The sequence below is a fragment of the Nanorana parkeri genome, unplaced genomic scaffold, assembly GCF_000935625.1.
Source record: "Nanorana parkeri isolate BGI_ZX_2015 unplaced genomic scaffold, ASM93562v1 scaffold1760, whole genome shotgun sequence".
NCBI classification, from domain to species: Eukaryota; Metazoa; Chordata; class Amphibia; order Anura; family Dicroglossidae; genus Nanorana; species Nanorana parkeri.
In genome coordinates, this window is record NW_017308028.1 from 48940 (window position 1) to 64073 (window position 15134).

At 47.2% G+C, this 15134-nt stretch overlaps 1 protein-coding gene across 1 annotated transcript in view; it reads right to left on the reverse strand.

Moving 5' to 3' along the window:
• Positions 1-9422, reverse strand: part of LOC108799564 (ADP-ribosylation factor-like protein 13B) — a 16967-nt gene extending 7545 nt beyond the window's left edge. The window contains exons 1-6 of the mRNA XM_018571441.1: positions 9372-9422; positions 5931-5999; positions 3071-3141; positions 2171-2187; positions 1465-1700; positions 325-430 (exon numbers count right to left, since the gene is read on the reverse strand). Of these exons, the coding sequence (XP_018426943.1) occupies positions 325-430; positions 1465-1700; positions 2171-2187; positions 3071-3141; positions 5931-5999; positions 9372-9409 (537 nt within the window). The 5' untranslated portion in view covers positions 9410-9422. The remainder of the gene's footprint in view (positions 1-324; positions 431-1464; positions 1701-2170; positions 2188-3070; positions 3142-5930; positions 6000-9371) is intronic.
• Between the last annotated feature and the right edge of the window lie 5712 nt (positions 9423-15134).

The window sequence follows — 15134 nt, forward strand, 5'->3', positions numbered from 1 at the left end:
GGAACAGACAGAGGAGGGGGCGGGTACAGCTGGCTCTGCCTCTAGATAGGCAGAGCCGGCTGTCAATCACTCAGCTGGGCGGATCCAGACAGTGATGTCGGGATCCGTCCCGGCTGCGGCGTCTCAGTATACCGCGAGCTGTAGCTCCCTATATACTGAGCTTTGGGTCACGGGAGAACGCTAGTTTGTGCTCTCCCGTGACCCTGAGGAGAACTATGGGGGAAAAGCCCTGACCCCATAGTTCTCCTTTAATCAAAAATCGATTAAATTAATTAAATTAATGAATTGATCAAATTAATAATTAAAAAATAAAAATGGACGTACAATTCTGCAAATCGTCTTATTCTCGTTCACCAATTTTTCCAGCGACAGGAGCTCAATGATTTCACTGGGCAGCAGTGCGAAGGCTCTCTCCTGTTTATTAGCTAATCTGTAACAGAAAACCATAAATGGCATCGGCATTCAATAAATACGAGTGTCAGAAATATGAAAGCAGCGGGAAGGAAAGATTAGAAAATGAAATACAATTATGTAAAAACTAGGAAAAATTCATTAAAAAAAACTAATTAAGAAATAACAATCTGAGGAACATGAACAGTTAACATTTGTAATTCCCGGTGGAGACAATCAAGTATTCAGTATTTAAATTTTTTCTTTAATTAATTTATATTTAACGAATAGGCAGAATTGAGAGTTTGCATTCACTCGAAAAGGTCTGCGGAAAATCGAAGAATGTCATCAAAATGTCCCCAATTTGTCGAAATGCATTGGAGTCAACAGGGAAGGAGAAATGAGAAGGACAAGTTCCCTTTTAGCCCCAGCAAAAATATAATAAAATAGAAAAACATTAAATGAAAGGGGAAAAAAAGATATTACTACAGACACACTCCAAAATCTTGTAAAAAGCCTTCCTAGGAGAGTGTAGGCTGTTATGGCCACAAAGGAGGAGGCCAACTCCATATTAATGCCAATGGTTCCGGAGCGGGATGTCCGAAAAGCTCATACAAGTGTGATGGTCAGGTCTCCAAAAACTTGTGGCCCTACAGTGTACATCAGTGGTTCTCAACCTGTGTAACCTCAGGACCCACATTTACAGACGCATTGCAGAACCTGGCCTTGTGGTAGCAGGGAGAGTAAATCCGGCCCTGATCACACTAGTCCAGGCACCTCTACAGGACATGCGAGGGAGCTGTAAGCAATGCACATATGGATAAAGCTCACCTTACGTCAAGCTGACACTCAGCACCGGGCGGCATATTTTGAATGTCTGCTTGGCGCAAAAACTGACAGTGCTGCGCTAGGGGGAGGCTGAGGAGCCCCTCACCTAGTAAAGTGGAAGGCACGCGGGGACCCACTGAACACGGGGTCGCGACCCACCAGTTGAGAACCAAAGGGTGTACGTGATGCAAAAATTAAGAAAACTAAGAGAAATAAGGAAGCCAAACATTCCACAGGAGAACTTACATTAAAAGTGGCTTCCCGGACACTGCTGGGTGTTTCAGGATACATTGGAGGACACTCGCCACTTCCTGTAAGCGTCCGCGGTCACAGGAATCCACTAAAAAGACAAAGGCGTGGGCTTGGGGGTAATATAACCTCCAGCTGGCTCTAGCCTTCTGTCCACTGGGCAGCTCAAGGAGAGTCAGATTAAAGTGGTCGAGGCGAAGTTGGGTTTTCAGAGGATCAGAAGATGGAGACGTCTGAGACGGATAAGCTGAAAAGAGAGACAGCCGGGCAGTTAGAATAGATTTTACGGGTTTTGGGACGGCATAGGTTATATTTCAAAACTCAGTTTTGTTTTTTTGTGCCCCCGGATGACTTGAAGCCTAACTCCGGCCTAGACTTGTTCTTCTTATTATTAAATAAGGTCCCCCAGCCTATGCAAAAAAATAAACCAACAGCGGTACTCACCTTCAATCCAGAGCTGACCCTTGCATTACCCCGTAACAAAAAAATCTAACTGTGAATGTAGGGAGTCATTGCCCTGCGCCCTAATGGGGCATCACCATGGCAACACACCATTACCACATAATGGTCCAGAGAGGGGGCGTTGGCATCATCATATCAGCGCCTCTCTTAGCATCCTTGAAGGACCTTCATCCCAGAGAAGCGAAAAGGACCCTATGACGTCATGTGACCTCCCTGAAGACATACAGCTTGGGTGGCCTACAAGGGCTTTAGGGGGCACTGAGAGAGAAAGGAGCCTGGAATTGGGTTTGAATGCAGGAATCTCAAGTCTCCCTGACGTTCAGGGAGTCTCCCTCTTTTGGACAGCAGCTCCCTGATGTCCGCGAGAGAGGCATTTTCTCCCTGAAAGGTTTACTCTGAGTAAACCTTACCGGTAAGATATCAGTGGGTAAAGTTTCAGAGTGAGGCTTGCCTCCTGGAGGAAGGTCATGTGATCTCTAGAGTAGCCTCAGAACGAGGCTTGCCTCCTGGAGGAAGGTCATGTGATCTCTAGAGTAGACTCAGAACGAGGCTTGGCTCTAAGAAGGAAGAAGCTACATGCTGCACAGAGAGGGCGGACATAGACTACTACTGAGAGCAGGTACAGGAGGGAGCAGGGAGTGCTGTTAACCCTTTGTGGATAATATAGAATTAATTATATGTCCTGGTTGTCTAGTTATAGAGAACATTTATTTAATTTGCTGCCCATAGCAACTAGTCTACTGTGTATCAGGGACTTTACTCCTCAGCGGTTTTTTAAAAAGGTCTCCGGCTGTCTAATAAATTGTGACCTTTACACTGACAGATATCCAGATGTCTGTGAATGTTCCGTTTACGGCAAACTAAAATGCTAAAATACATATATTATTATACAGGATTTGTAGCACGCCAACAGCGCGCCAACAGTGTGCGCAGCGCTTTACAATATAAAGAAGACATTACAGTTACAATACAATTGAAGACAAGATGGTAAGGAGGGCCCGCCCCTGAGGGCTTACAATCTAAAAGGGGAGGGGTCAGTGATACATGAGTAGGGATCTGTGTGGGGATGAATGGTTTGAGAATGTGATGGTTGAGCGGTTAGGTTGAGGTGGGATAGGATTATATCATTCTATATTCTTACCTCTCTTAATGACTCTTATCACTGAACTCTTTCCAGAATTTTCCAACCCCATGAAGAGAATCGTCACATTCCTGCAAGACAAAGTCCCCATATTCACCCCGATGACATAACTATAACACAACTTATTGATGAAAAGGTTTCTCACTCATGATGATGACTCACAAACCAAAAATACCAAATTAAACATCAGTTACCTTGAGTATAACTCCATGACTAATCTTTCTATTTGACCATTAGGAATGTGCACAGCTGCACGCTGCTAGTTCTCTGCTGCAGCTATCATGAACGTTGTCAAGGCATGGGGCCAAAGGCTGAGTCTTAATACATACTTACCAATAATGCTCATGGATCCCGGGACACTGTTAACCCCACCCACTGCCCGCACTTTATCCGCCGACTTTGCGGATGGGTGCGCCCAAATCAAACCGACTTTACCAGTTGGTCCCGCCCAGACCCCTCCTCTAAATATACAGGGACCACCTATAATATTCCCTTTACAGCTTGGTCCCTCCCAGACCCCTCCTCTAAATATACAGGGACCACCTATAATATTCCCTTTACAGCTTGGTCCCTCCCAGACCCCTCCTCTAAATATGCAGGGACCACCCATAATATTCACTTTACAGCTTGGTCCCTCCCAGACCCCTCCTCTAAATATGCAGGGACCACCCATAATATTCACTTCACAGCTTGGTCCCTCCCAGACCCCTCCTCTAAATATGCAGGGACCACCCATAATATTCACTTCACAGCTTGGTCCCTCCCAGACCCCTCCTCTAAATATGCAGGGACCACCCATAATATTTACTTTACAGCTTGGTCCCTCCCAGAACCCTCCTCTAAATATGCAGGGACCACCTATAATATTCCCTTTTCAGGTTGGTCCCACCCTGACTCCTCCTCTAAATATGCAGGGACCACCCCTAATATTCACTTTACAGCTTGGTCCCACCCAGACCCCTCCTCTAAATATGCAGGGACCACCTATAATATTCACTGTACAGCTTGGTCCCTCCCAGACCCCTCCTCTAAATATGCAGGGACCACCTATAATATTCACTTCACAGCTTGGTCCCACCCAGACCCCTCCTCTAAATATGCAGGGACCACCTATAATATTCCCTTTTCAGGTTTGTCCCGCCCTGACTCCTCCTCTAAATATGCAGGGACCACCTATAATATTCACTTCACAGCTTGGTCCCGCCCAGACCCCTCCTCTAAATATGCAGGAGCCACCCCTCATATTCACTTTTCCGGTTAATCCTGCCCAGAACCCTCCTCTAAATATGCAGGGACCAGCCATAATATTCACTTCACAGCTTGGTCCCGCCCAGACCCCTCCTCTAAATATGCAGGAGCCACCCCTCATATTCACTTTTCCGGTTAATCCTGCCCAGAACCCTCCTCTAAATATGCAGGGACCACCTATAATATTCCCTTTTCAGGTTGGTCCCGCCCAGACCCCTCCTCTAAATATGCAGGGGCCACCCATAATATTTACTTTACAGCTTGGTCCCTCCCAGACCCCTCCTCTAAATATGCAGGAGCCACCCCTCATATTCACTTTTCCGGTTAATCCTGCCCAGAACCCTCCTCTAAATATGCAGGGACCACCTATAATATTCCCTTTTCAGGTTGGTCCCGCCCTGACTCCTCCTCTAAATATGCAGGGACCAGCCATAATATTCACTTCAAAGCTTAGTCCCACCCAGACCCCTCCTCTAAATATGCAGAGACCACCCCTAATATTCACTTTTCCGGTTGATCCTGCCCAGACCCCTCCTCTAAATATGCAGGGACCACCCCTAATATTCACTTCACAGCTTGGTCACGCCCAGACCGCTCCTCTAAATATGCAGGGACCACCCCTAATATTCACTTCACAGCTTGGTCCTGCCCAGACCCTGCTCCTAATTATGCAGGGACCACCCATTATATTCACTTTTCTGGTTGTTCCCACCCAGACCCCTCCTCTAAATATGCAGGGACCACCTATAATATTCACTTCACAGCTTGGTCCCACCCAGACCCCTCCTCTAAATATGCAGGGACCACCTATAATATTCCCTTTTCAGGTTGGTCCCACCCAGACCCCTCCTCTAAATATGCAGGGACCACCTATAATATTCCCTTTTCAGGTTGGTCCCGCCCAGACCCCTCCTCTAATTTTGCAGGGACCACCTATAATATTCCCTTTTCAGGTTGGTCCCGCCCAGACCCCTCCTCTAATTATGCAGGGACCACACATTATATTCACTTTTCTGGTTGGTTGCGCCCAGACTCCTCCTCTAAATTTGCAGTGTCAGCCCATCACGCCCACTTAACGAGTCAGCCCCACCCAGACCCTTCTTCTAAATATGTGAGGACCCACCCCCATCACATCCACCTGCCAAGACCCCGCCTCTAAGTATTTAAAGACCGCCCACTTACGGCCCTAAATCTGATTTTTTTTTTTGAGTTACTGTCCATGTGCAGTAACCTAAATAAGGTTGAAGCTGTGATCCCGGGACACGGCCCCACAGACGCCATCAATGGGGCCGAGGATGGGGGGAGGTCCTAGCAAATCCGGCCAATTGGCTACTATGGCCAGATGCTTTCAAGCTGAATATGATGTGCCTGACAACCAATCAGCTTCCAGCTATATAAAATGTAGCTGTGGTCCATGATACAAGGTCATACTAAATCATTTCCAGTCCACACTGTGCATGATATAACGGGACCCCCCGGTCATGCCCAGGGGACCTCATGGGCAGAGCATGGATTTTAGGAATCTGATAGGGTCACATACAAACATTTTATAATAAGGGAACTTTTTCTTCCTTTATAAAAGGGACCAATCGTATGTCAGCGTTTTCCTTACCTGACTGGCTCGTGCTTCTTCTGTATACAATGCCAACAGTGGGAAAACAGATGGAACATTTTCCAATGCCTGATCAGAAAAAAGAACATTCATATTTTATAAACATGTATTTAAAGTACTGAGATTTCCCTCCACTTCCTGTCCGACAGCCACAACAGGAAGTGAAGGGAAAATCCTTCCAAAGAGAAGGAAATCCAGAACTAGTGTCCCCCCATTGGAAGATTTCCCCTCTATTCCTGTTCCGGGGACAACCCAAAATGTGTTATTTTCTATCACTTTCACTGATAACGGGTCAACCAGGACAAAAAAGAGGAGGTGAATCTCCCTACTGGGGTCACAGACAACAATAAAAACCTGACAGGGGGGTCTATCCAGAAGTTTAAAAAAAATGGTCTTCACTTGCACTTTAAGAAAAGTAGAGGCACCTAACAATGATCCTTTTGCTATAAGAAACGAGTCCTTAGTTGGGCCTAATGGCTTGGGTTCAGCAGCTCTTCACAAAGCAGTGGACCCCCCACAGTAGATACGGGGTCACCCAATTTTTGAAATCCGCGTATCATTGTGCCAAAAAAGCCCAAATCGTAAAGAGAAAGCCAACGTGTATCGGGGGCCAGGAGATCCTTCTTCATCAGGGCTTTACAATTTGTATCAAAGCTTATAGACTCAAAGCACAGCAAAGCTCACTGATCAATAAGCCTTAGCCGGGTTTTATTGAGAAATTAATGAAACATTTTGTTTAGAAATATATAATATATACTGTATATAAAATAGTAATAAGCGGCGTGCGTTACACCACGGCATCCCACGCTTTGCATTGCACTTGGTGATGTAAGGCTTGGATGTAGCTGCTCGGCCATGGAAACCCATCCCAGCCAATCAGCATCAAGCCGACCAAACAGCATGGAGCCAGCTTCCCGGTCAAACAGGAAGCAGAGCAGCAAGTCATTACCTGCGGCCCAGCTTCCTGATTGGCCGGGAAGCCGGCACCATGTTCCCTCACGGCAGTGCCGGTCAGAGGAAATCTCCTTCTGAGCAGAAGTTCCGGTATCAGGATAAGTACTCACCTAAATACTCGGTATCGGCACCGGTACTGATACTAGTACTTGGTATCGGTGCATCCCTAGTTAAAACCAAACAAGGTTTAGAAGGAAATTTGTCAAGTCAATGATGACATCATCGAATGTTCTGATGGGATTTTGCGTATTAACGTTGGTATCTACCAGTGTATACCCAACCTAGTATCCATAACGACTACTCTAACCCATGTATATATACCTCCTATTATTATAAATATTATATTATATGTAGCCAACTTAGTAGCCCGTTGCTCTCTCCCCTCCATCCTCAAAGCAATACTTCTTGCAATACAAAATCCTTTTTGTCTTGGTATTTAAAGGAGAACTATGTGGTCAGGGCTTTTCCCCATAGTTCTCATTAGGGTAACGGGAGGACACAAACTAGCGTCCTCGCGGTATACTGAGACGCCGCAGCTGAAGCGGATCCCGACAATTGTGTCGGGATCCGGCCAGCTGTGTGACTGACAGCTGGCTCCGCCTATCTAGAGGCAGAGCCAGCTGTACCCGCCCCCTCTCCCCCGTCCGTTCCACCAGTCAGCGCTGGCGGATCGGAGCGGGGAGGGGGGAATGCGTGCAGGGAGCCGTGACAGGATCGAGAGGTGAGCGAACGCCGGTATGTGTTCGCTCACCTCCCGATCTACTGAGCCGACCTGTGACAGTCTCATTGTCACAGGTCGCCTAGAACTATGAGAAGGAGTGAAATGCACCCCCCTCATAGTTCTCCTTTAACCTTATAGAGGTTCCCAACATTGTAAGCCAAATAGAGAGTCCCACTGCAATCCTGGCCGAGAAGCCCCATACAATGCGGGGACGGGGGGGGATGGGGGGGGTGCTGAAGAAGTGGCCGCGGATGGCGCCGCCAAATACTTGCAAGACAGAAAAAATGGTCACCAGCACCCCAAGTTCTCTTCACAACGAGATCCTTTTATTCATTGTAGCCGGTCATATCACCATGCGTGGCAACGTTTCCGAACCTGTCCGGTCGGGTCGCTTCAGCAGGCAAACAAAAGGGATTTTGTGATTTAGTCACTTTTGTTTGCCCGATGAAGGGACCGGACAGGTTCGGAAACGTTGCCACGCATGTTCATATGACCGGCTACAATGAATAAAAGGATCTCGTTGTGAAGAGAACTTGGAGTGCTGGTGACCATTTTTTCTGTCTTGCAACATTGTAAGTACACTGGGCCTATCCTAATGTATTTGCCAAAGGCTGTCACAACCTGTACAAATTATTACGTAGGTAGACAGTCTTGGGCCCCAGTTCTCCCTGGGCCCCATACGGGTTACATGGCTTGCTATTGCTAAAGATACACACTAGGAGTAAGTTCTTGGGCATGACACTTGTGATGAGGCCAGGGCTGATGGCCTTTGGTGACTGGTGGACTTTGTGTCATCGTTAGAATCAAGTGTCATTGTCAGTGATTGTGAAAGGTACAATTAATCTATCCCTTTCCTTTTCAACCTTCATTTGGTCATTGTCATTGGCCAAAACAACATCTGCCGCCAGCTGCTCCTGGCCCCATAGTCGTTGCATGGTTTGCTGCTAGGGTTGCACCCTAGGTGTAAATTCTTGGGCATGACACTTGTGGTGAGGCCAGGCTTGATTGCCTATGGTGACTGGTGGACTTTGTGTCATCGTTAGAATCAAGGGTCATTGTCAGAGATTGGGAAAAGTATGATTAATCTATACAGTCTTGGGCCCCAGTTCTCCTGGGGCCCCATAGTCGTTGCATGGTTTGCTGCTAGGGTTGCACCCTAGGTGTAAATTCTTGGGCATGACACTTGTGGTGAGGCCAGGCTTGATTGCCTATGGTGACTGGTGGACTTTGTGTCATCGTTAGAATCAAGGGTCATTGTCAGAGGGAAAAGTATGGTTAATCTCTACAGTCTTGGGCCCCCGTTCTGCTGGGGCCCCATAGTGGTTCCATGATGTGCTATTGCTAAAATTACACCCTAGAAGTAAGTGCTTGGGCATGACACTTGTGGTGAGGCCAGGGTTGGTGACTGGTGGACTTTGTGCCATCGTTAGACTCAAGTGTCATTGTCATTGGTTGTGAAAGGTACGATTCATCTATCCCTTTCCTATTAAACCTTCATTAGGACAGTGTTGCCCTAGGTTCGCCCTAGGTTATATGTTATAGGCCCTAGGTTATATGTTATAAACCACATGCGTGTACAAGGATTACACGCATAGCTACGCCCTAGGTTATATGTTATAAACCACATGCGTGTACAAGGATTCACAAGGGACTGTCACTGTTTGGTGTTCTATATCTGTAAACACACGGACACTGAGAATATTTGGCACCTTTACATTTCTGTACATTGGGTTGAGTACAATAAATAAAACAAAAATGGAACTTACTTGAAATGAGCTCCTGCCGGCCACTCTGCTCCGTCCATGGCATGTTGCTGTAATCCAAAATCCTGATTCCCTTAGTTTACAGCTAATCTCACAGAAGGAGATAAGAGGATTCTGGGAGGTCTGAAGGGAGGGAGGAAATGTGTCGGTTTGCCGAGCTGCCAATGGGTGACCTAATTAGTGGCCAAAACAACATCTGCTCAGTTCCCGCCTGGTGCCCATCTCCGAGATGGTGTCTACTCACGGCACAAGGTATAGATGATGACGGACCATGTACATCTTTGGGCGGGTGTTGATGTGCATCGCATTGGCCAAAGTAGTTACATAGTTGATAAGGTTGAAGAAAAAACACAGGTCCATCCAGTCCCACCTATGAAGCTTAAAATTGAGAATTTGCCAGCATGCAGGGCCTTCTAGTAAAGGAGAGTGGAGATATCTAGGTATCTTCTGCCTCTTCAACTTACCTGCCAGCAATTTCGTTTTAACCCTCCAGGTGGCAGCAATGGGGCCGGGTGCCAGGGTAATGTGCGGGAGTTCATCAACTGGGATGAGCTCAGGTTCAGACCAAACCCGGGGCAATACATAGTCCTAACCCCTGCACTACATACACAATGTTGTATGCTACCTAGTCCTGACTTCTCCACACTATACACTTTGTTGTATGTTACATAGTCCTAACCCCTGCACTACATACACAATGTTGTATGTTACCTAGTCCTGACTTCTCCACACTATACACTTTGTTGTATGTTACATAGTCCTAACCCCTGCACTACATACACAATGTTGTATGTTACCTAGTCTAGACTTCTCCACGCTATACACTTTGTTGTATGTTACATAGTTCTAACCCCTGCACAGCATATGCTATGTTGTATGTTACCTAGTCCTACCCCTGCACTGCATACACAATGTTGTATGTTACCCAGTCCTGACTTCCCCACGCTATACACTTTGTTGTATGTTACATAGCTCTAACCCCTGCACTACATACACAATGTTGTATGTTACCTAATCTAGACTTCTCCACGCTATACACTTTGTTGTATGTTACATAGTTCTAACCCCTGCACTACATATGCTATGTTGTATGCTACCTAGTCCTACCCCTGCACTACATACACAATGTTGTATGTTACCTAGTCTAGACTTCTCCACGCTATACACTTTGTTGTATGTTACATAGTTCTAACCCCTGCACTACATATGCTATGTTGTATGCTACCTAGTCCTACCCCTGCACTGCATACACAATGTTGTATGTTACCCAGTCCTGACTTCCCCACGCTATACACTTTGTTCTATGTTACATAGCTCTAACCCCTGCACTTCATACACAATGTTGTATGTTACCTAGTCCTACCCCTGCACTACATACACAATGTTGTATGTTACCCAGTCCTGACTTCCCCACACTATACACTTTGTTGTATGTTACGTAGTCCTAACCCCTGCACTTCATACACAATGTTGTATGTTACCTAGTGCTGACTTCTCCACACTATACACCATGTTGTAAATTAGATAGTCCTAATGGCCTTTTCTGCCACTAGATGTCCTCCAGCTGATGGCCAGCATCATTCCACCGGCTTCCTCTGAGCCCGGGTCGGCCCCGGACCCGCCCTCCACCTGTGACTGGACAGTGAAAGGAGAAGCAGCATAGTGATGAGCTCATCTCTGTCGTTAAACTCAGCCCGGACAAGCCCCCAACCTGTGACTGGACAGTGAAAGGAGAAGCAGCACAGCGATGAGCTCATCTCTCTATCAATAAACTCAGCCCAGGTCATCCCGGACATGCCCCCACCCTGTGACTAGACAGTAAAAAGGAGAAGCAGCACAGCGATGAGCTCATCTCTCTATCAATAAACTCAGCCCAGGTCATCCCGGACATGCCCCCACCCTGTGACTAGACAGTAAAAAGGAGAAGCAGCACAGCGATGAGCTCATCTCTTTGTCATTAAACTCAGCCCAGGTCAGCCCAGACATGCCCCCACCCTGTGACTGGACAGTGAAAGGAGAAGCAGAACAGCGATGAGCTCATCTCTCTGTCATTAAACACAGCCCAGGTCATCCCGGACATGCCCCCACCCTGTGACTAGAGAGTAAAAAGGAGAAGCAGCACAGCGATGAGCTCATCCCTCTGTCATTAAACTCAGCCCAGGTCAGCCCGGACATGCCCCCAGCCTTTGGCTGGAAAGTGAAAAGAAAAGCAGCACACTGGTGAGCTCATCTCTCGGTCACACTTCTCTCCTATCAACATGCTCCTTGTCAGCACAGGAACTAACTGGCTGCTTGTGCTGCTTCTTCCTCTCACACTCCAGCCCTGCTCTATAAGCAAGAGGCTGATACCAGGTCACGTTCAGGTAATTACACTGCTTGTATTAAATAAAAATACATTTAAGGATGTGTCAATGAATACAGAGCTGCATTGTGCGCAAAGCCTGAAGCAACTCCCTCTCCCTGTGTATCCAGCTTGTTCATTCTTCTCTGCGTTCTCTCCCTCGGAATATTTTCCAGACGCAGAGCCCGAGCCGCAGATCAAATCATGTCCTAATATAGTCACCCAACATCTGCAGAGCCATCCTGTGACAGATCTCCCAGCTGTCTGCTGAGAAAGCCTGCAAGTCCTCAAACCGAAATTATGTTCCAGTAATGGCGGAAATCAATCTCAGGAAAGCAGATTAAAAGGTAACAAAGTATCATCTGACTTGCAATTGGTTTATCTGAGACCAGTTTGATTTTATAATATACACTATATTGCCAAAAGTATTGGGACGCCTTTACACGCACATGAACTTTAATGGGATCCCAGTCTTAGTCCGTAGGGTTCAGTATTGGGTTGGCTCCGCCCTAAATCCTCCAAACCAAGCCTGAATCTGAGCTCCTCCTTCAGAGGGACATCATGACAGATAAGCGGCACAGGGAACAGGGGAGGTGAAGAGGTTTTGTTGAAAAAGGATAACTTTGCCTTTAATAGGTCCTGCTCCTAGGTGAAGGTCCCAGGGGTATCCAAAGCGTTTCGGGTTCTCCAGCCCTCCCTTCATCAGGGCTTGTAGTTGCAGAATAAGAAGACATGATAGCACACAGGATTAGAATGAAATGGTTTAAAAGAATCTAATAGCATGCATATAGAAGACTTGTTGAAGGTGCCGGTCAGACATAGTCTTTAGTTCTGCAACTACAGGCCCCGAAGAAGGGGGACTGGTGAGCCTCCCGAAATGCGTTAGCTACCCCTTTGATTCTCACTTTGAGAAAACCCACTGGACCTATTAAACTCATTTGGCGCTTTCACTTCTTGGCTGACTTATATAGATGGCCGATATGTAGAGCATATGAGGACAGCCTGCTCCCTTACCAGAGTATTACTTGTTATGACCCATGAAGGAAATCCAGATTACACGCCAGACAACCGTGTTTACAAGTGTGAGCAATTCTTGTCAAACATTTCCATGGTCACCGTCCTTTATCTTCAATGGTGGCGACGATGACTCATACTCAGAGTGTACCTGGGTCCAGTTAACAATGCAGTTCAAGGATTGATTTCCCAGCCTGTGTTTGTTCACCTAGCTTGACGCTGTAATATTTCATCAACAATCACGTAAGCTATCTAATGGTTTTATTACATCTCGTGAAAAGCAAACAATATTAAAGATAAGAGGTGAGCATAATAAGATGCGTGCTGATTGCAGGTGAAAAGGAAAGACACGTACAAGGAACGCACAATACACATACAAAGGGTTGACACATACGGATGAGCTCAGGTTCAGACCAAACCCAGCATCAACCTGAGTTCCTCCGAACAAAGCCTGAACCTGAGCTCCATACAAACCCAGCCTGAACCTGAGCCCCCCCAAACCCAGCCTGAACCTGAGCTCCTCCAAACCCAGCCTGAAACTGAGCTCCTCCAAACCCAGCATCAATCTGAGCTCCTCCAAACCCAGCCTAAACCTGAACTCCTCCAAACCCAGCCTGAACCTGAGCTCCTCCAAACCCAGCCTGAACCTGAGCTCCTCCAAACCCAGCCTCAACCTGAGCTCCTCCAAACCCAGCCTAAACCTGAGCTCCTCTAAACCCAGCATCAACCTGAGCCCTTCCAAACCCAGCCTAAACCTGAACTCCTCCAAACACAGCCTGATCCTGAACTCCTCCAAACCCAGCCCGAACATGAGCCCTTCCAAACCCAGCCTGAACCTTGTTGTTTAACTATTTACTGGATTTTATATATAGGTGCTTTTATTCACTGTTTTCTCACATATTATTGCTTTATGATTATGCCTTTATGGATGTTTTCAATATAACTGATTTGTTTAGCCAGTTAAAACCCACGACACACATACAATACACTCGAGTACCACCGGGTTGAGTTCTGCATCTTCAAACATTAGTTCACTATCACTAGTGGAGACATCTACTTTATATTTAAAATTTATTTTGTTATCTGAAGGTGATCTCCACCCTTTGGGTTTTGAGAGAGCACTTTCACATCCATTCACAACTAGACCGAGCGCAACTTATTTGCCACATAACAGCCTGAACCTGAGCTCCTCCAAACCCAGTCTGAACCTGAATTCCTCCAAACCCAGCCTGAACCTGAATTCCTCCAAACCCAGATGGAACCTGAGCCCTTCCAAACCCAGCCTGAACCTGAGCCCTTCCAAACCCAGCCTGAACTCCTCCAAACCCAGCCTGAACCTGAACTCCTCCAAACCGAGCCTGAACCTGAGCCCTTCCAAACCCAGCCTGAACCTGGGCTCCTCCAAACCCAGCCTAAAACTGAGCTCCCTACAAACTCAACCTCAACCTGAGCTCCCGACAAACAGCCTCAACCTGAGCTCCTCCAAACCCAGACTAAACCTGAGCTCCTCCAAACCCAGCATCAACCTGAGCTCCTCTAAACCCAGACTAAACCTGAGCTCCTCCAAACCCAGCATCAACCTGAGCCCCTCCAAACCCAGCATCAACCTGAGCCCATCCAAACCCAGCATCAATTTGAGCTCCTCCAAACCCAGCCTGAACCTGAGCCCTTCCAAACCCAGCCTGAACCTCAGCTCCTCCAAACCCAGCCCGAACTTGCGCCCTTCCAAACCCAGCCTGAACCTGGACTCCTCCAAACCCAGCCTGAATCTGAACTCCTCCAAACCCAGCCTGAACCTGAGCCCTTCCAAACCCAGCCTGAACCTGAGCCCTTCCAAACCCAGCCTGAACCTGAGCTCCTCCAAACCCAGCCTGAACCTGAGCTCCTCCAAACCCAGCCTGAACCTGAGCTCCTCCAAACCCAGCATAAACCTGAGCTCCTCCAAACCCAGCCTGAACCTGAGCCCTTCCAAACCCAGCCCGAACCTGAGCCCTTCCAAACCCAGCCTGATCATGAACTCCTCCAAACCCAGCCTAAACCTGAGCTCCTCCACACTCAACCCAGCTCTGGGCAAAGGCACGGCAATGCTAGGGTTCCTGCGCCAATGAGCTTTTGTTGTCTTCAACGGGTTCTGCCCAGATCTCAGCTTCAAGTTGCTGCATGCGGCATGGGGTTTCCGTTTTTCTGTCAGTATGCCACATACACCAACACCACGGTCTTATGCTCCGGGTATTGTATCTATTGCAGACATTTATAGAATGCCGACAATTTACACAGCCCTCTGCATGCTGCACATTCACATCAGCCCCTGCACCCAAGGAGCTTACAATCTAAGGTCGCAATGCTGCATGCGCTTAAAGAGTTAAAAGGAGCCGCCGTGAGCGTCGCTTTCATTCTCTCTGCCATCAGAA